This window comes from Rattus norvegicus, chromosome 1 (genome assembly GCF_036323735.1).
Source record: "Rattus norvegicus strain BN/NHsdMcwi chromosome 1, GRCr8, whole genome shotgun sequence".
NCBI classification, from domain to species: Eukaryota; Metazoa; Chordata; class Mammalia; order Rodentia; family Muridae; genus Rattus; species Rattus norvegicus.
Genome location: NC_086019.1, coordinates 217,306,688 through 217,327,389, shown reverse-complemented (window position 1 = coordinate 217,327,389; position 20,702 = coordinate 217,306,688). Strand labels below are relative to the sequence as shown.

At 41.4% G+C, this 20,702-nt stretch overlaps 1 protein-coding gene, 1 long non-coding RNA gene and 1 pseudogene across 3 annotated transcripts in view; 1 reads left to right on the top strand and 2 right to left on the bottom strand.

Moving 5' to 3' along the window:
* The window catches only part of LOC120093141 (uncharacterized), a 48,499-nt gene extending 32,481 nt beyond the window's left edge, over positions 1–16,018 (bottom strand). For both annotated transcript variants that reach the window (XR_005499579.2, XR_005499580.2), the window contains exon 1: positions 13,894–16,018. This is a non-coding gene — a long non-coding RNA (uncharacterized LOC120093141). The remainder of the gene's footprint in view (positions 1–13,893) is intronic.
* Ms4a12 (membrane spanning 4-domains A12) lies at positions 8,605–20,152 on the top strand. The gene is made up of 7 exons (NM_001427651.1): positions 8,605–8,695; positions 12,478–12,749; positions 16,013–16,150; positions 16,677–16,733; positions 18,636–18,752; positions 19,468–19,578; positions 19,760–20,152. The coding sequence occupies exons 1-7, from the start codon at positions 8,692–8,694 to the stop codon at positions 19,865–19,867; spliced, it is 807 nt and encodes a 268-aa protein (NP_001414580.1). The 5' UTR covers positions 8,605–8,691; the 3' UTR covers positions 19,868–20,152.
* Positions 8,690–12,484, bottom strand: LOC103691292 (60S ribosomal protein L6 pseudogene; annotated as a pseudogene).
* Positions 20,153–20,702: the final 550 nt, after the last annotated feature.

The window sequence follows — 20,702 nt, the reverse complement described above, 5'->3', positions numbered from 1 at the left end:
TTTATCACACAGTGTGGCTTTGTCCTTAGGCCCAACCTAGAATGAATGTTTTTCCTTGATTACAAATTTGTCCCAAGCCTAGTCTTCTGTTTAGTGTAATTTATGAAAGTTCATTGTATTCCTTATTATGCAGCATTTACCTAATGTTCTATCAGGAGGGGTCACATTCTATTCTTGATTCTAACTTTATTAGGTCTTTCTGGCAAAACATCTAAAACAATCTCCTTAAACTTTTTTCCTAAAATTATTGGAATCAAATCAAGGATGCTATAAAGTCATCAATTCATCTAAACATCATTTCATGAAAGTTCATCTTCATGTTGACCTTCAGGATATTTGCCCAATAGAGTGGGTTGACACCCAAGAATCAGTAGGCTATGTATTAATAGCAGAAAAGGCAGATCATCAATGAGAAGCAGTCCTGGGATGAAGTCTCTAGGGCTATGCCTCTCCAGGGTGTATCCATCGCAGTGAAAAATGGTGGGCTATCTCCAGGAGACTCACATGCTTGCCATAGCCTTTCATACACTGCTTCCATTCAGTTCAAATGTGAATTGAGTCTTAGCAAATAGGTGCAAATACATGGAAAGAGAAAAACAGAAAAGACTCTCATATATAAAAGGGAAATGAAAGTGCATGAAATAGTCACTTGATATGATGGGATGGATGAGAGTCCCCCAAGGTACAGTGACACTTCATTAGGAACACCTACATTTACCTGTCAACAAAAGGGCAACTTATGAAGGCACAGCTGAGGCCACCTAAGAAAGTAAGGCAAGGACTTGGAAGTGTCTTAGTCATTTTTCTCTTTATGATGGTGAACTGAAGGTAGGGCAGCAGGAAGTTAGAGCACCAGCTGATAGTTCACACCTCATCTACAAGCAGGAGGTGGAGAGCACATTGGGAGTGGCTAGGGTCTTTTGACACTTCCAAGTCTGATTCCAGTGAGGCCACCAAAGCCATGCCTCCTAATTCTTCCCAAAGAATTCCACTAACTTTGTTGCCAGTATTCAAAGATATGAGCCTATGGTAGCCATTCTATTCAAACCAGCACAAGAAGCTGAGGGAAAAAAGCCTCAAGGGGCAAGGAAAAATCAGAATACTGCTGCAGAGAGACTGTCAAGAATGAGATCTGAGCAGAGGCCATTGGATCCAGGGTTAGGGGAAGCAAGTTTGAGAAAACATTAATAAAAAAAGACAAAGTACAGTTTGTGGAAAGTAATGTGCTATGGAAAATTCACACCAAGAGCTGACTCTGCCTTTGAGATATCTTTACTCTAAAGGAGTGATGGGCAAGAAATTGGAATGGATAGGTACAAGGCCACCTCTTCTAGCAAAATCAATAAAATATATTGCCTGCTACTATGTGGTATCATTCTGAGGGCAGAGACCAGATGTGAATAGTGCCAACAGATTCCATTGGGTCTACAGAATTCAGATGTGTTAGTCTGCATCTTCCTCACAGTGGTTCAAGCAAGGAATGTCATGCATTCCTGGCTCTAAAGATCAGTCATGTCACTCCTGATTTATTGATCATCCCAGAAGCATGCTGACAGTAGCGTGTGGCATTCACCATGTGCTTGATCCTCAGCTTTGATAGGAATAACCACTATGGCTAGACAGTCAGCAAGGACACAGCTCCAGGGAGCAGCTGAGAGGTGAATGAATGCAAAAGGTTCAAAAGCTTTGGTCACGGAACAGCTCTGACACGGAACAGCTCTGACACGGAACAGCTCAGACACGGAACAGCTCTGACACGGAACAGCTCAGACACGGAACAGCTCTGACACGGAACAGCTCAGACACGGAACAGCTCTGACACGGAACAGCTCAGACACGGAACAGCTCTGACACGGAACAGCTCAGACACGGAACAGCTCAGACACGGAACAGCTCAGACACGGAACAGCTCAGACATGACTCCTCGTTAGCTCCCACAATAAGGGCCCACCCACAGCTGGAGCCAGCACAGCTCTGCCCTCATCTTTGGAGGAAATGAAACTTGTTAAAAGTTGGGTTTTGCATCTTACAGGAAACAGCTGCAGTGAATCTCAGCATGACAGGAAGAGTGTGTGTGCTGCAATATGTTACAAGACTTTATTAAAACTTCTTAAACCAGCCAACACAGAAGTTTCTTTTAAATAAATCCGATTCTGGTGCTTGTAGAAAACAGTAATTAAACTCGCTCTAGGATATATTTGTAGGCCCTTCACTACAAAGAATTGAAAGAGTAATTTGAACATCTTTTTCCTAGATGCACTATATTGCATTAATTCCTTATTTTTCTCACATTGTAACATGTTTAAAATTCTATTATATCGTAGATGAAATTTTTCTATCTTAGAGTTAAGCAAAATAATGGCATGTCTTAACAAACCTATTTTAAAGATTCAATGAAGTATTTAGGTACATGATTAACACTTGGGAAAAGGTGCTAGAAAAGATATTTAAATGATGTTCTTAATGATAATAATAATAACTTAGAGATAGATATTAACTTTGCTGAAAGGCCATAACGGAAAATGTTCCAAAGAGGGGACTGAACCATCTTCACCTCTTCGGCAGAGAACAATGCATTGTAGGGGGAAGTGAAAAGGGTATTTGATGAAGCAGGTCAAGGATGCCCTGAGTCTAATCCCTCACTTCTATTCTCTGACAGAAAGATAGGATAGGGCTCCATTCCTTTCCTGCCAATCCCAAAGATGAATAAGAAAAATGACTACCAAGACTCTGGGCTCTCATTCTTTTTAATAAGTGGGGCTCAGAACTGGAGAAGAATCAATGAGTATGGAGGTTCGAATGAGAAGGATCCCCAATGGTTTATATACTTGAATGCTTGGTTAACAGTTGGTAGAACTGTTTGGAAAAGATTAGGAGATATGGCCTTCTTGGAAGATTCTGGAAATTTTGAACAGTTTCTATGGGAGAAGGCTAAAGTCAATGGAAAACTGGAAATCTTGGGAATGTTGTCCACATTGAACACCTGAAGAATAAAACCACAGTTGTTTCTGAGAAACAGTTCTCAAAAAGGTATTTGAAGTATCTTACCAAGAAATACCTTAAGAAGAATAATCTCCGTGATTGACTTCATGTGTGGTTGAATCTGACAAGGAGACTTACGAACTTCGTTATTTCCAGAATAGTCAAGATGAAGATGGTTCAGACTCTGAGGACTAATTGGTCTTTGCTTTTCATAAAATGGAACTATTCTAAAGAAACCTAAAATCAGACTTTATGAGCAAATAAAAGTCATTTTACTCTAAAAAAAAAAAACCCACTATTTTTAATCCTCCCATGTATGACCTCACATCTGTCTAGATTTTCCATTATTTTATTTATTTTATTTTATGGAAATAAATTTAGAGTCATGCATTGCAGTTTTAAAACACTATAAGAAGTTCCTGGACACCCTTCTGCTTTCCCCAGGTTCAGGGAAGCAGTGTTGATAGGAACAGAGTTAGAGTTTAGCGTAGGTGTTCATCAGCAGATAAATGGGATCCAGAAAGATAAACATTGTCTTTTTCTCATTTGTAAACCCTATATTTTACATAGGTACACAAAATCATTCATACACACACATATGCAGAGAGAGAGCGAGAGCGAGAGCGAGAGCGAGAGCGAGAGCGAGAGCGAGAGCGAGAGCGAGAGCGAGAGAGAGAGAGAGAGAGAGAGAGTCTAGTAGGAAGTAGTGGTGGAGGGAAAAAGAATTAGGAATAGGGGTGTATATGGTCTAAGTAAGTGATTTGCTTAAAGGAAATTATCCTTAGGAAACCCAATACTATGTACAATGAGGACGCAGAAGTGTATGACTAACATGCATTACTCTTTGTTATTTCAGTAGCTCTATTGAATAGCTCTGGAATTTGCCTTGATGCTACTCACTGAGTTCTACTCTCCTGTGCTTCATCTGTCAGAGTAATCTAGTGATTCTGAAGATGCAAGATGCTTTTCTTCAACTAGCAGTGAAATGTAAAACTCATAATTCTGGATCTCGTTTTGTATCCACTTACTCTGAACACATACATGAAGATTGGTGCTGAGAATGTTTGCGATCGAAGTGCTTAAATGTACACAGTGCTGATGCTAAATACTTTCTGACCAGCTGCCATCGTGATCAGGAATGGAGATGGGGAAACAATTGGTACTGAGCAGTATCAGACGCCTTTGTACTTAAAATAATAGCTGTCGGACTTTTTTTTGAAACTCAACCATATTGCAAGTAAAATGAAAGTTATTTCCGTGTTAGAAATATTCCCTATCCTAATATAAACACAACACACACAAAAGCATATGTCACTGTTACCCTTCCATACAGATCACCAGTGAAGTGGAAGGACTCTGATGATGAGATCCTAAGGCTGAAGATGTAGGTTTTATGGACAGACAGAAAAGAGGGGGAGGGGAAGGACCTAAAGAAATCAGCCTTGAAGGGTAGCAGGCAAGTCCTCCAATGTTCATTCAATTACCATACTTTGACCTCCATAAAGCTGGGCCTCAGCATTTAGTGAGTGTGCAAATATGCTCTGCTCTTTAATATCTCCCCAGTGCTAGACACATGAGCAACTAATCCTTAATTGTTGGGAATTTATGCTCTTCAGCAGGCTCATACTTTAAGGCCAAAATTTTTGTCCTAAAGAGACACACTAGACAAGTATTAATATGGAGTTCTCAACTGCCTGTCACATTCTGAAGTTACATGGTTTCAGAGAGGAGACATTTCCTTGTGTTGCAAATATTAAAAAAGGTACACCATCTCATGCCAGTGCCGTCACCATCAGGCCACGTGGCATCTGTGGGATATTTTCATCTCAATCAACAAAGCATCTCAACCACTAAGCTCGCAATCTCCATCCCAGGCTGCTTCCAGCTCCTCTCTGAGCCCAGCAGCAGCTGCCCTCTTGCAACTCTCTTCCTGCGGACTCTTCTCACATTCCCAGCATCTGGGCCTGTGGTTATAGTCGCAACTCCCAGTAATCTATTAAAATAAAAACTCAGTAAGCTTGTAATTTAGCAATGAGATTTACATCAGTAAATCCTCACCCCACAAAACGCCCACACAATAAATTCTAAACCAATTAATATTAGTGTAAACTGCCCACCTAGGTAAGACAAATTGTCCTATAAAAGTCCATCCCTGAGGAAATATTCATAACTACGTGTGGCCCTTTCAGGCCACACAGATCTGGGTCATCTTTCTTCTTCCTCCATCTTGGTTCTCCCTTTTCCTTTCTCCTCTCTCCTGCCTTAAGAAAACTCTGTCCCCGCCTTCCTTTTTCACTGCCCAATCACAAGCCTTGCCTTATCTTGTGCCTGTCCTCGCCTGCATATAGACATCAACCACATCCCTGCCTCTCCACAGTTCCAAGTTATCTTTCCTGGATGCAAAAGGAAAGAAATCAATCTCAGTATAACTATCCAAAGCAAGTGGGGTTGGGTGGAAGGAGGGACAGAGATTACGCATGAAGAGCAATATCTGGTGGCAGAATCGCCAGTAGAACATTGTTTCTGCGCATGGCAGGGTCTTGGCACAGAAGGCCCTCACAGCGGCTGTGACGACCTGCATATGTGTGCAAGAACAAGCCAGCTAAAAGGGTTCCATGATGGACTGGGAGGACTCACAAGCCCCCACCCCTAGCTAAGGAGTTATTGGTAACTGCAGAAAAGGAAGAGTCAGGTTTCTTCAGGTCTGCAGCCCCTGAGAGGCTGCCCCCACGCCAACAGATTAGTACTGGCTATACTAAGTGGGCTCAGTGGGTTTTGAAAAAGAGTTCATGGACTTGGGAAGGGACAGCTGTAGGAGAAAGGGCAGGAGGAAACAGAGTAGATTTAATCAAAACACATTATTTGCATGTATGAATCAGGAAATTGTATTAGTTTCCTTATTTAACTCAGTAAGTTATGAGCCTCATTAAGAGATGGCCATCCGTATGTTATTTTATTGCTGTAATAAAACACTAACCGAACAAGCTAGCAGAGGAAGGTTTGTAGGTTACAGTCCACTACTGAGGGATAGTGCTTCCCATTGTGGGCTGAGCCCTTGTATATCAATTAGCAAATCAAAAAACGCACCACAGGTTAAGAGCACTGGCTGTTCTTACAGAGGACATGGCTTCAATTCCCAGCACCCACAATACAACTCAAAACCATCTGTAACTCAAACCCTAGGTGATATGATGCCCTCTTCTGACCCCTGCAAGCACTCACACACACATAATGCGCAAGCACATGCATGCAAAACACCCATACAGCTAAAATTAAAAATTAAGAAATAAAATAAAGGAATTGCCCATAGACATGGCTATAGGCCAATGTGATCAAGGCGATTCTCCAGCTGAGATTCTCTCTTCCCAGGTTACTACAGGTGTGTGTCAAAATACCAAAAGTGTATGCATGCTTACGGGCTAGCGTCTTGCTTTTCCACAAAAATCACTCCAGTCAGAAAGCAGCCCACGTAAGGAATGCAAGTTCTCACCACATATGCGGAGGAAGTATCCTGAGATCTCATTCCTCAGCACTTACTAGCTATAGTCCCTGAGAAAGTTAACTTCCTGTAACTCGATTCTCAAAAGTAAACCTGTAATAGTCTCCCATTACATCTTGTCTGCTCCTCTGCTCCTACTGATATTAGCCAGGGGCAGCATTCGTGCATGCTAATAGCAACAGGACACTGACCGCCACCAGTGTAACTTTTCTAAGCTAGTTAGTGATACTATTTTAATGTAGAAAAAACATTTCCTAGAACCCCGATTGACCTAAGGTCTGTCCTTCCAGAATTCTGTATGGTGAGCTATGCCACAGTTTGCCAAAAAAAAAAAAAAAAAAAAGCTTCCTCTGTGTGTTTTTACAGAAAGGAAATACACATTTTATGTCAAAACTTGATGTTTATTGACACCAGTCACTTTAATGCTTCACTCTGTTATACACAGATGTTCCTACACCTGGCCGCTGAGTCTTATGCTGAGACTCTGGCTAGAGGTAAGTCTATGAGACCAGCAGAGGGGGACAGGAGACTTAAACGCACTGCCCATTGTCTGCTTCACTCCCTTACTGCCAAGCTGACATGAATCAAGCTGACCACAGGGTCCTTCTCAGACAGCCACCACGAGTCCTTTGTCTTTCTAAAACAATTCTGATCTCTTGTTCCTTTAACGACGCCCATCCTTTGAGCAAGACCATTGACTCAACCTATCTCGTTCTAAGGTCCATAACATCACAAACGCTCCAGCATCCTGTTGTCTACTTTAGAAAAATACAAATACAAATCCACAGAGAAAGGAAACTACCATGAATACACACAGATAATTTAAAAGCAAACACTTTAAAAAGTCCGACTCCTAGCAAGGAAGCTACCCATGATTGATGCTGCTGGGAGAAGGGAAATACGCTTTCCTCAACAGAGTGGCCCTGGGTACATCAACCACACTCCAGGGCAGGCCCCCATGCTCGGAGTAGTTGACCTGCTCAGGCTCCACAGTTGGTTGGTTGGTTGTCCATTTTTAGGGAGAGAAAGAACATGAAGTCAAGTGGTTGGGGAGGTGATGGGGATCTGGAAGGAGTTGAGAAAAGAACAAGAATAAAATATTCTTTTCCATATATATTGTGTGAGCATATATTTTATGACATTCTCAAAGAATAAATAAAAACATTATTTTCAAAAACCATTCTTTTCTAAGAAAAATGGTGGTGGTGGTGGTGGTGGTGGTGGTGGTGGTGGTGGTGTGTGCACACGGTGGTGGTGGTGGTGGTGGTGGTGGTGGTGGTGGTGGTGGTGGTGGTGGTGGTGGTGGTGGTGGCGGCGGTGTGCACACAGTGGTGGTGTGTCCATGCACAAGTGAGCAAGCATATGTGGGGGTGGGGTGGGGTGTAAGTGAAAAGAATTGACACTGACCCCACTTGCTTATTCGAAAAACACTCAGTGGCTCTCACCATATGTGAAACTTGCCAGCCATGGGGCTTTTGGAGGCAAGAGCACACACTGGATCTCTGATCTTAGGATACTTGTTTGCACCTCTGAGACACAACTGGACATTAATAGTTAGAATGCCTCCAAAATTATAACATGCCTATATTGAGAATTATAAGGGTTGATTGACATGTAAAGGTGTTAATGAAACGGTAAGTTAAAAGGGTTTATTATAGAAAATCTACTCAATCTGACCTTGATTTAGTGAGTTTTTATAAAACCATATGCATCTGTATGTAAAATGAAACCCGATGAATTATCCTCAGTAGCAGCATCCAGGTGTCTGGAGCGTGGGCACTTTTGCTCCTCTTCTTTCTGCTCTTCACTGTTTGAGATTTGCAGTTGTGCTTGTCTGATTTAAAAGGCACGAGAATGTGGGGTGGCACTGCTTTGGCGAGGGTGAGAACGCAAAGGGGCTGGAGAAAGGAAGAGGAAGTGACTGGAAGCATCAGAACTCACGTCCCAGCACGAATGAGTCAGAACACATTTCCCAGCACGAAATGCAAACAGCACATTCTCAGATTTACAAATGGGGTGAAAGTGAGCAGCGAAAGGACTTTGGAACTATGTAGAGATGGGATAGGCTCATTTGAAGCAAGGAAGTAAAGGTGCTTAAAATCTCCAGGTAAATGTCCAAGAGCAGATCAGAAACTGTAGCTGAGAGAGAGAGAGAGCCCTGCGGTGTTGGGAAGCTGCGTAAGTCCACCGAGACCACCCCGCCTTTCTCAATGGGTATGAAGCCGGGCTGATGTGTCTGGGTGGGTTTGCTGACATTCTTCTCTCTGGGTTGGACAAGTGAAGCCAATTCTTGAATCTGTATTGAGACGGTTGGTGAAGGAGAGAGAAACCCAGAGAGAAAGAATACAATTACTACACTTGTTATCAAAGGCACTTCAAGTGTGTCTATAGACAAACACCCATATCTGTAAATCTGGTGCTAAGAATAATGGATGCAGATGTGTGAAATTCCATGCGTAGTAACCGCCATCAGGAACCCTTGCTGATAATGTGGTGACCAAGGATCCACACATAACAGAGACATTGAAACACTTGGTTTCTGAATATGACTCACTAAAGAGGCCTCTTTGTGGAAAATAAGGGCGGGAAATCACCCTGCACTAGGTCACCTTTTTAAATATTTTCTGAAAGATGATGTTTTTAGGCATGTGTCCTGCATGATTCTGTTGGAAGTGTCTATGAGTCACTGTGAGGTTTCATTATATTCTACATAATACATTCTAAACAACAGTACCGTGTTTGTTCTGTTCTGACGAAGGAGGAAAGGGAGTAGAAAGAAATTACAGTCGTATTTTTCCCCATCTTTATTTGAGATTAGCTCACCGGCTGGTTCTTCTATTGCGAAGGTCCCTGTGCTTTATAATTCATCAGAACTTTGGTGTTTTTAGGTGTTCATGCACTTTAAAATAGTTGTGGTAGTTCTTATTTTTTAGAAAAATAAAAACAACTGGTTGCAAGTAGCTTATTAATTGCTAAGAGGAAAAAATGTGCTAACTCCTTTTTAAAAAAGAAACTATGAAAATAGACTCAGCACTGAGCTGACTGTCTTCCTTTCTATGGATCCTCATTTTGATTGGAGGATCAATTAAGCCTGTTTCCCTGGCATCACTCCCACATCTACATACTACTAGGTCATTTTGATAGGAACCAAAAAATGTTGAACTGGGTCATTTCCTAATCATTTTCTAAAATTTCAGCAAATTGGACACAATCCATCCTAAGGTGGATTTATAGAGTCAGGTGTTAGTAGTCCGTGTTCGGTGTTCAAAGATGGATAGCAGATAAGAAATCACAAATCGAAAAGTCTTAAAATTTCCTAACAAAATGATCAGAGGCAAAAAAAAAAAAAAATACAGTGTGTGTACGCATGCATGTGTGCGTGCATATGTATCCCTTCCTCTCCTTCCCCTCTTATAGGACAATCATTTAATTCTATACTTTCTTTTTAAACTTATGAGGCTGTTTAATTAGGTTGTTAACAATTAGAACACCAGGTTGTGAGGATACATGCCGTTTGTCAGGGAGAACTGAGACCGCAGGAACTGAGCTGAGGAACAGCATTGATTTTTGGCAAAATCTGCGAGTCCAAAGCTTTCTGATCAGCCTTTTGCTGCTCTGAAATTTCTTATTTCTCCTTCTCCGCATCGAAGATCTTGCCCTCTTGATGCCTGGGCTTGTGAAGTGGCTTCTTCTTGAAGTAAGCATCAGTCAGGTGTTTGGGGATTTTAACCTCGCTGATATCAACTTGTGTAGAGGTGGTGATGACAAACTTCTGGCGTGTCCTGCGCAGAGGAACTCTGTTGAGGGCAAGAGGTCCAGTCACAAGTAGCAAGCCACTGCCCAGCTGCTTCAGGAAAACCACTCTCTTGCCTCTGTGTCGCGCCAGTGAGGATGATCAGGGCAGTCCCGGAAGTGATGCTGGAGCGCAGCCTCCTCAGGTGCTGACTGAAGGGCTTCTGGCCATGGCTCAGCAGCTTTCAAGGCACATCTCAGTAGGATAATACCAGGTGCCTCCGTTCTTGGCCCCACCAATTGTTTTTGTGACAGTAGCAAGGACCTTCTCCTTTTTCTTCTTCTTCTCAACCTTTGTCTTGGCAGCTGAGTATTTCCTTTTGTAAAGGCCTTTCTGGAATACGTGGCAGATCGGGAGTACCTGCCAATTCCTCTAACCAGGACAGGATTTCGGCTGCAATGGGGCTGGCCCTTCTTGGGCTTTTTTTTTTTTTTTTTTTTTTTTTTGGTTCTTTTTTTTTTCGGAGCTGGGGACCGAACCCAGGGCCTTGCGCTTCCTAGGTAAGCGCTCTACCACTGAGCTAAATCCCCAGCCCTTCTTGGGCTTTTTAACCTTCGGGCTACCCCTTTTGACTGCACCATCGGGCCGGGCACGAGAGGCAGCAGCATCACCGCCAGCCTTCTTGGCCGCAGGTTTCTTCCTCCTCTGTATCAGGCTTCTCCGCCTTTTCGCCCGCCATCTTGCAAGACAGGAAAGAGCAATTCTGTACTTTTTAAAGCCCAGGAAAATCCTTGTTCTGACTTATTACTCTACACCCATCTTCTGTCTCCTTGCTCTTGGCATTGACCTTTTGAAGTTCAACCCATTTTACCAAATGGACACACATCCTCTACTTGAAATACGATAGATGGTTTTGGGTTCTAATAATGCAATAGTCACGCCATTCACAGGGCTCTTGACCTGTGCTGGGAACTCTTACAATGGCTTTATGAAAATCGTCATCATTCAACCTTTATTCGGGCCATTTAAATGGCAACCTCTGTCCTTTTACAGCTTAGATACAGGAACTAACGGAAATTTGATTGAGAAAGCTGCTCAAGGTACCACAGTTGGTGAAGTACCAGGTTGGAGACTAAAAAGAGCTGGAATAAAATTTAGTCTCAGAAACGGGGTCTACAGAATGCATGGCTCCTGTTTCAGCAGTTCTTTGCATGTCACGGGATCGCCCCTCATAGCTCTGGGGGAAAGCTACTCTTTTATCGTTTTTAACACTGTGTTGCAAACACAATAGCAAAGAAAGTTCAACAAACTTGCTAAACACACAGCTGGTATCAGAACCAGAATTCTAAGCCCAAATTGATATTTGCAATTAAACACAGTACACAGCCCCTGTGCTATTTAACGACTGTTATTCTAAAGAGCTCACTTGAAGCTGAGGAAAGGCATTACAATCTCACTCTTAGTCTGTTGCCGAGGAACAGAAAACTATACTGGTGTCTGTCAGGCAATAAGATGGCAAGGAATGTGGTCCAAGATTAAAATTATTTATTAGGGAAAGTTGCTAACTCACACATGGTCATTCATGTTAGGTCTCCCTACTTCTATTTAAAATAAATCACTCTTGAGGATTCTTATTCGATCAGCATCTCAGGTCCAATGTGGCCAAGGGAATTTTGTTGGAAGTAAATCTCCATGATTAAATATGGACAAAAATCATTAGTAATCCTTTAAGAAGGAAGGCAAAAACTCCTCACCAAAGCCTACTGTGTTCAGTACCCTTAGATTCACTTTTGACATCTTCCCTGCAAACCATCTTCTTGTACTTCACAGGGGTCATAAGAGCCCAGGAGCAGGGATGTCTTCACCCTTTGTCTAAAGCATGAATTAAATAAACAGCCTACTGGTGCATCAAACCATTGGCATTTTAATGGCGGCACTCACTCAGACCACGCATTCATAGACTCCTGACATTTCAGTCACCATCTGCCTCCTGCTGCCTTTCAGAAGCAATGAACTCAGGAAACACACACACACACACACACACACACACACACACACACACACACACACACTTGTGCAAAACTAAATATGAAAAACTGAGAACTAAATGCCTTCCCATCGTTTCCTCCTTTACTTTTGAACCTCGGGATATATAAGATTACAATATATAGGTCAATCGAGAATCATATTCCTACGGATGACAAGATGTCCTTTAATTTCTCTTCCTGATAATTGCGTTACTTCTGTTTGTTTTACTGCTTAGGGGACATAAGGACATCTTTCCAGACTACCTACCCTGGAATGCGTGGCACCATTCCGAATCCTTACCCACCAACAAGTTCCATGGGTCTTCATCCTCAACAACCTCTGGGTTTTTCAAATGTAGGAAACCAAGTACGGACTGGGCAAGTTTCCTTCATTACATCTCCAGGAATCTTCCCTAACAATCAGCTGGGTCGAGAAAATGTGCCAAGGGTAAATCCAGCTCCAGGAGCAGCAACCAGCAATGTTAAAGATGCTGCGGTAGCACTTGGGGTGAGTGGATTTGCCACTAGAATTTTAATGTTGCATTTGCAAGGCTTGTATTCATCTGCCGGTTATAAATAGTATATCATCCAATGAGCAAACACATGTAAGGACTATTCTGCTAACTGTGTCTCTCTCAGAAAGAAATGATCAATATGTGTATGAATCACCCTGGGTTCATTTATTTTATATTCAGACACAAGTCTAAGAGTTGACAGAAGGCTCTCCCTAGCAGGAAGATCCAGGAATGGTGACATGACAGGAGCCCAATATACTTCTTGCTTGATTTCACTGTCTCTGAAAGTCTTTTTAGACAACCTTACTTTTGTCTTTGGATTGGTTATTAACCTATACTTCTATAAAGATGAATTAACTTTAGAGTGATCATTGATAACTGTTTTAAAGAGAATTGAGATACTGGCAAACAGTCTGAGGGAAGCAACGTTTTTGGTTTTTTTTTTTTTTAAACTCTTGGAAATTCTGTCTTTGTTGCTTTGCTTACAAAAGTTGATTTGACTGGACACACACAGTCTTTTTTCTCTAAGCACACATGACTTAAAGACTCAACATGCTTAGACAGAACTGACCGTCATTTGTTAAGCTTTCCCCATGCCTTCACACACTCCCACCAAATCGTGCCATGCCTCTTCCTGTATCCAGCTCCAAAATCTTGGCTACAAGAGTCAGTAGACAATAGATGCCCATCTTAGCAGCTACTGCTTTGGGTAGTCTAGTTAAGTCACAGTGTTTCAGGCAAATAAAAATGAACAGTACCCAACGCTCCACTCAAGCAGCCAATCTACGCTGGAAAGGTGGCTCCTTGGATCTTCCCCTTCCAAGTGAAGTACAATTCCTGTAAACTCACAGCTCACAAAGCCAACCCCATACAATTGCTGGAAATATCTTGAAGCCCAAGCCAGGCACACTCTCTGCCTGCAGGTAGTCTATGACCCAGCTATGTACACATAATAAGGATGCAAACTAGAGAATATGTTGCAAGGTGATACTGAGTGAGGAGACCCAGACTTAGAAAGGTCTTCAGATGAAATGTGTATGGTATACTTGATGAACAGGAGAAGGTCAATAAAGGGCAACAGAATGCTTAAAGCAAGGACCAGTGGGAAGGTGGCCAGAGGGGAGGAGGAAAGCATACCTGGAGTAGACAGCTTTGGATTTTACTGTATGGAACAGGATCCAATTGGAGCATTCTGCCTTATAGAAAAGACATAAACAATCAAAATATATTTAAAGAAAATATAATGTTCTGCTTTAAAAAAACATGATTAGACCATTCTGGGTCCTTTCTATGAAGATTGTGAAGCTACACCCCTAGTTGTCACAATACTCCAGGGACCACGGCTGGTTAGGGTAAAATATCTGTCCCCTCCACTCGAAGTCACTGGAATGGTCAGTTTTAATTGTCAATCTGGCACAACCTAGAATCGCCTGAGAAGAGAGACTCAATGAAGGACTGTCTGCATCATGTTTCCCTTTGAGGGATTATCTTAATTAAGTTAATTGATATGGGGGGATCCAACCCACCATGGGTAACACCATTCCCTAGGCAGGGAGTTCTGGGCAGTATGAGAGTGGATAAATCAAGCTGAGCATGAGTAAGTGAGTAGGTTGGCATACACCCCTATCTCATGTGATATGAATAGTTCTTGGAAGTTTCTGCCTTGACTTCTCTACAGTGATGGACTATAAACTGAGATTGTGAGCCAAAAATAAACACTCCACCCCCAAGGTTGCTTTTACAAGGTTCAGTGTATTTCAACAATACATTATTGTTTTAGAGTATTTATGAAATTGTTATTTTTCCTTTAATTCAATTTAATTTTACGTGGTACCTATCCACTGAGGAAATAAACACAGAAGTTTCTGTGACTACAGTCTTCCTGGATAAATAAGATATAATCATAAACTTGGGACAAAATGAACTATGGATATGTTTCTGAGCTTTGGACCAATATAGCAACTGTTGCTTCTCAGAAATTCATGTGTACTCTACAACGAAAGTTGTGATAAGAGTTACAAAGTAAAAGATTTATCCCTTAGCACTGGTAAAATATCTCTTACTTGGTATGAGAACGGTTGTATACCAGCATTTAAAAAAAGCAAGCAACACAAGGACTGGAGAGACCGTGTTGTGGTTGAGAGCATTCACTGCTCTTGCAGAGGACATTACCATTCTCAGCACCCACATGGTGTCTCATAATTGCTTGTAACTTCAGTTTCAGGGTATCTGACCCCAAACCCCTTTGGACATCCTTGAACACCACCAGGCACACTTGTGATGCACAGACATTCATATAGGCAAAATACCCAGGTGCAGAAAATAAAATAATAGTTTTTGAAATAAAAAAAAATATGAGATATAAAAGCAAGTAATGCCATGGATTTTACATCTTAAAATGTGAGAGGAATTCACAGAGGAAAAAGCAAATCCATTTGACAAGTATAACAGTCAGAGCAACTCAGAATGGATGGAACCAAGCTGAGCCAGAAAGGACAGGTTGTAAATGAGTTTTGGAGTCAGTCCCGGGTCATGCATTCTGGGCGTGCCTTGGGCACTTGATTTCTTATGGCTTTGTGTCTCCATGTAGTTGTTGGCACAGTGACATGTTGAAATAATACGTGCAGGATGTTTAAAGTGTTATCCGGCATGTGCTTAATATTCTAGGAGTGACTTGGTTTCTACTGATTCCTTTTCTCATGACTAGCATTGCCTGGACAGAGAACTGCTTTACTTATACAAGACAGTCGCTGTCACTCAGGTCACAGCAGTCTATGAACAAATATACTCATCAAGGATACTAGGAGGTACTTAAGTAGTCACACTTCCTAAAGACCTCTTTGTAGGTCATGCAGAAATCAAACAAAATTTATTAAAAACGTTTATTACATACGTGCGTGTATGTGTACAAGTGCGGGTGTGCATGCATGCACATATACATAGAGGTCAGAGGGTAATTTGAAAGACTCAGTTCTCTCCACTACACGGGGTCTGAGTATCACACATTGGTCATCAGACAAGACAACAAATGTCCTTACCCACTGAACCAGCTCACTGGCCCCTCAAACAAAGGTTTTACCTGAAGCCCTTCCTCCCCTGATGTTTCAGTATACATCAAAATATTAACTGTTTAGGTGAATTCTCATGGATCCTGGTTACATGGACAGTGAATAAAAAGGAATGACTTTGGTTGTAACATTTCACAGGCTACTAATAAAAAGGTTATTTTAAAATGTCTCTCTGGTTTCTTTTTCAGGGAGTGCAAATCACAATTGGATTGATGCACATTGGCTTCGGAGTTGTTCTTGGGTTACTGAGCACCTCTTACTCTATGACTTGGGCATTTTACTCTACTGCTTTTATTGGTGGATATCCATTTTGGGGTGGAGTCTTTGTGAGTAGATTGCTAGGACAACTCTCCCTGTGCAGGAGTAGGTGTCCCCAGCCTGTTCAAAGCAAGTTCTTGGAAAGTTCTGTGTCTAATGGCTAGAGAGTTTTTAGAAATAACAGCTCTGATTGATCAGAAAGGGGGGGCTGCCACTCCCCACTTCAGACTTAACTCTACTGCAGCTTAAACTCATTCCTAATACAAAGCCAAGGTATAGGATGGAGGGTCTTGAAAGGGGATGATCCAAAACATGTGGAAGGTAGAGCGTTCACAAGATGAGACTGAGAATGAGATGAAGTTGAGTAGGAGGCTGTCATGCACAGTCGAGTCATCTGTTATCAAGTCCTTTACATGCAAGAAAATGAGGGTGGGGAATTAGAGTGTATCCCCAAGAGTTAATCTAAAGAAAAAAAGTATGCTGTGTGTGAGGGAAACAAGCAAACAAACATAACTGGACCAATCTCTAGTACAAAGAGACATTCCCAGGTGCAAGCAGAGAACCTACGATTCACGGATTTCTCTATGTCTACAGTTCATTGTTTCTGGCTCACTCTCCGTATCAGCATTCAAGAAGTTCTCTGACTGTCTGGTAAGTTAGAAAACTTATTTCAATTTCTCAAATTCCTTTAAAGATTGGTTTGATTTACTTTCAAGGAAAACCTGAGATGATAGATTAGAAGAGTATGGATGAAAAGAAGTTCTTTCTCAAAATATCTGCCAGCCGCTGGGCAGTGCCTGTGCTGGAGCAGGGGAACAGAGCACTCAGTTTGCTACTGGGAAAGGCAGAGCACCATATTCATGCTCTTGAAAGCACAAGAGAGGGAATCAGTAAAGGCAAGTGTTATTTAAGCTTTCACGTGCTGGCACACTGGTTCTGTTGGGTCACATGGCATTCAGGGAAAACCAAGGAAGAATCTAGGAGCCAAAACCAACCACCTATAAGCCACTTGAACAACAAAGTTCTGGTGTTCACTGCCATTCCTCAGCTCCATCTTGTATTTTCACTTTTCACTGGTGTGTAACTCCTATTGTTACTCAGACTGTCTCTGTTGTCAGTTCTTTAAATCGCCACGAGAGCAACCAGTTCAGAGGAAAGGAAGAGCACATAGAAATGACCACAGAGACTGGACTTCGGTTCTCCCAGCCTCAGCATGCCCCATGTTATAATTTCCTACTTTAGTAGCAAACCAGGAGAAAGATATCTTTTGCATAAACCTAGACCAGAAATGGTCTCAATATTATATGAGATCATGCACAAGAACAAAGGAGGGAGATAGGAACATGGAATCATATTTTTCATGCTCTCAAGATAAAACAGTGAGTTATGCTAGAATTAAAATCAGCCTAGTCTGATTAGTTGCATCTATTGTAATCCAAAACAAAACAGAGCATCCTTCTCTATATAGGTCACATCCCTCACAGGCTGTGTAGAAAGAGACTCTACCTCTTGGGATTGTACAACTAGATAGGAATGTATAAAGTCAGATACTAGGACCATCCCATGTGTAGTGGCTGTAAGAGTTAAAAATTACATCATTTTAAATATTTAACAAAATATCTATCACAGAATGCCAATTAAAAGTTTGTTCTTGCAGCTGTAGATCATTAGTTAAGAGCAGACTTAAGTTCTCTTCTAGAGGACCAGGGTTTCATTCCCAGCACTCACACAGTGACTTGTATTCTGTATAATTCATAGGGGAGAGGATTCGATCTCTCTCCTGGCTTCCGTGAGCACAGCATGCTCATGCTACAAAGATATGCATGCAGGCAAAACACCCAGATAAAAAATAAAATTAAATCAATTTTTAAAAAAAGCCCTTAAGTTTGTTTTTTTTAAAGTAGAGTTTTTTTTCAGTTCTTTACAGTTTTCATAAAATATATTTTGAATATTTTCTCTTCATTCTGCCAACTCCTCCCAGATCTTCCCAACCTCCCTACCCACCCAACTTTGTGTTCTTTCTGTCTTGAGAGAGAGAAGGGTGGATAACAAGATCTTCCCCATAGACCCTGAGCCTTAAGAGGTTGATGAAGATGTTCCATGCAGAAATGAGTGCTCCCAAGTCTTTCACTCCCTACACATTTTCCAGTTATGTCATGGAGATGTTATTGTAAACAAATGCCATTACATAAATGTGTTGGACGGCATTCTACTTCAAATTACATTTATATTGTCTCATATTTCTGTTACTTAAAATATTTACAGCTTCTTGGGGGGTGGGGACTGATAGCTGGAATACAGTGTAATTTTCACAACTATTCAGAAGGGCAGAAGAAAGATGTTATATCAATTTCGAATATTGTTTCATGGTAAGGATATAGGTCGGTGGTAAAGGACTTGCCTAGGATGCATCAAACCTTGAGTTCAATCCTCAGTACAGTCAAAACTAAAACAAGATGCCAACAATTAAGAAACATTAACTTGGAAAGACTCCCACTCCCTTTACATTCATTTGCCTTTTGCATGGATTACTGTTCTTGTTACCTCTATTAGGTGAAGAGTACCCTGATAATAAACATTTTTAGCATCATTTCTGCCTTTGTTGGAGTGGTTCTGTTTCTGTGTGATCTGAACAATAATGGCCACTATTATCAAGACTACTGGATGGTGGTAAGTGTCCTTCCATTGGCCACATGACGGTTCCTTTTTCACTACTAGAGTATATCCATTGCTGTCTCCTATTCATTAAACAGTGGTTCTGTTGAGAAAGTTCCATTTCTAACCCTACTCCTAGGGATGTGATTGTTAATACAAAGTGAAAAATTATATTTGCAGATAGATGAAGTCAGAACAACCACCCCATCACCATCACAGGCTCAATAGATACAGAGAAGAATTTCTTTTTTCTGCATTTGAAATTCTGCATAAATACAATAGCCATGTCTTACGTGGCTTTTTTACCATGAAAACAGGAAGACTGTCTGCGTGTGCAATCACCCCCTGATTATTTCTCTATTGTCATCAAATGCTTATTTAGGAGAGATACAAATGTCTTTTGATTTTTTAAATAGCAGAAGACTTTTTCTTTCAGCAAATAAACTACTTAGGAATAATGGAATATAAATGATTTTTTTTTCTCGGGAACAGTCTCACTGCTGTTATAAAAAAAAAGAAAGTTGGGTTGGGGATTTAGCTCAGTGGTAGAGCACTTGCCTAGCAAGCACAAAGCCCTGGGTTCGGTCCCCAGCTCCAAAAAAAAAAAAAAAAAAAAAGAAAGTCACTCACAGAGTGAGTTGAACATTAGCAAGATAGCACTTTCGATGAATCAGGGTGTTTCTGAAGAGCCTCCTGTTCAGCCTAACAGTCTATTTGTTTATGATTTCAGCTTTCTGGGAGAGGAATTGCAGGTGTGCTGGCAATATTTTCCTTGTTGGAATTCAGCATAGCGTGGGCCACGGCCTACTTTGCATACCAAACTATCCTCCATGGCAACAGAGTGAGTTGATTCTCTTCTTTGTAAAAAGAATCTGAATACTTGCTGGAGAAGTGTGGACTTGAGTGTCTGCCAAGCCCCACTGGGAGCTGACTACCGAGCTCTCTGTTCTCCACTCTGCTGGAACAGAGGAGAGTGATTGAACTGTGTAACGACTCTGCTTGTTTTCTCTTACCCTTTCTAGTCTGTCCTGGTTGCTCCAACTGTGTATGCGGCCAACCACTTGATGCAAGAGTCGTCCCCAGCTTCTCCTATATATGACAACGTTCCAGATTATGCTGTTAGGCAGTAACAGGCATGAAGAATCACTGGTACAATTTCATGTAGTAAACCTTCTCTGAAAATAAGCTGTTATTTTGCTGCCCATGGTGCAAATCTAATTAGTGCCTGTATTTGGAATTTGTTCCTAGGCTCATGGCTAACAGTCACTGGGTTTTTAATCAGTGCCTCTTTCTGCTTACCATTACCCCACCACAGAGGAAAGACAAGAGGGCCGAAACCTAACTGCAGTGTTCTCAGCATCACAAACATTCTTTTCTCGTTATCTTTTTCACAATAAAATGTCATGGGGAACACAGCCTCTGGGTATCTTTCTGCATGTGCTATGCTCTGATAAAGTAAATCTGACAGAACTGGCAAGGTTGATATTTCTTAAAGATTTTTACAGTGTCCAATCACTGGAATTCGGGGTCATCTTCCCCCATGTTCTGTTCAGAAACCACAGATCCAATCATGCTTGTTTGGACCCATATTATTTTATACATCAATATTGTTACCAACCAGTTGACTAATTTATTATTTATTATTAATTTTTTAATTTTATAAATTACCATATACAGTATTAAGTATCTTAAAAGTAACTTCTATTCACCCATTATACTTGTCGTCTCAGAGGCCTACTACTGAATAAGCTCACCCTTTCTAGTTCTTTCTAAACTTTAGCTGATTGGTTCAACTCAGCTAGTTGTTCTGGCCCAAACTCCTCTCCAAGCTGACCATTCAAACTGGTTTCTCACAACTTCTCACTCAATTGCTGTGTTTGGCCTCAAACTAACTCTGGGAATCTATTCTAATCTTCTGGCTTCTGTTTTCGCCTACAACCTGTCTCTGTAAAACTGTTTCAGTAA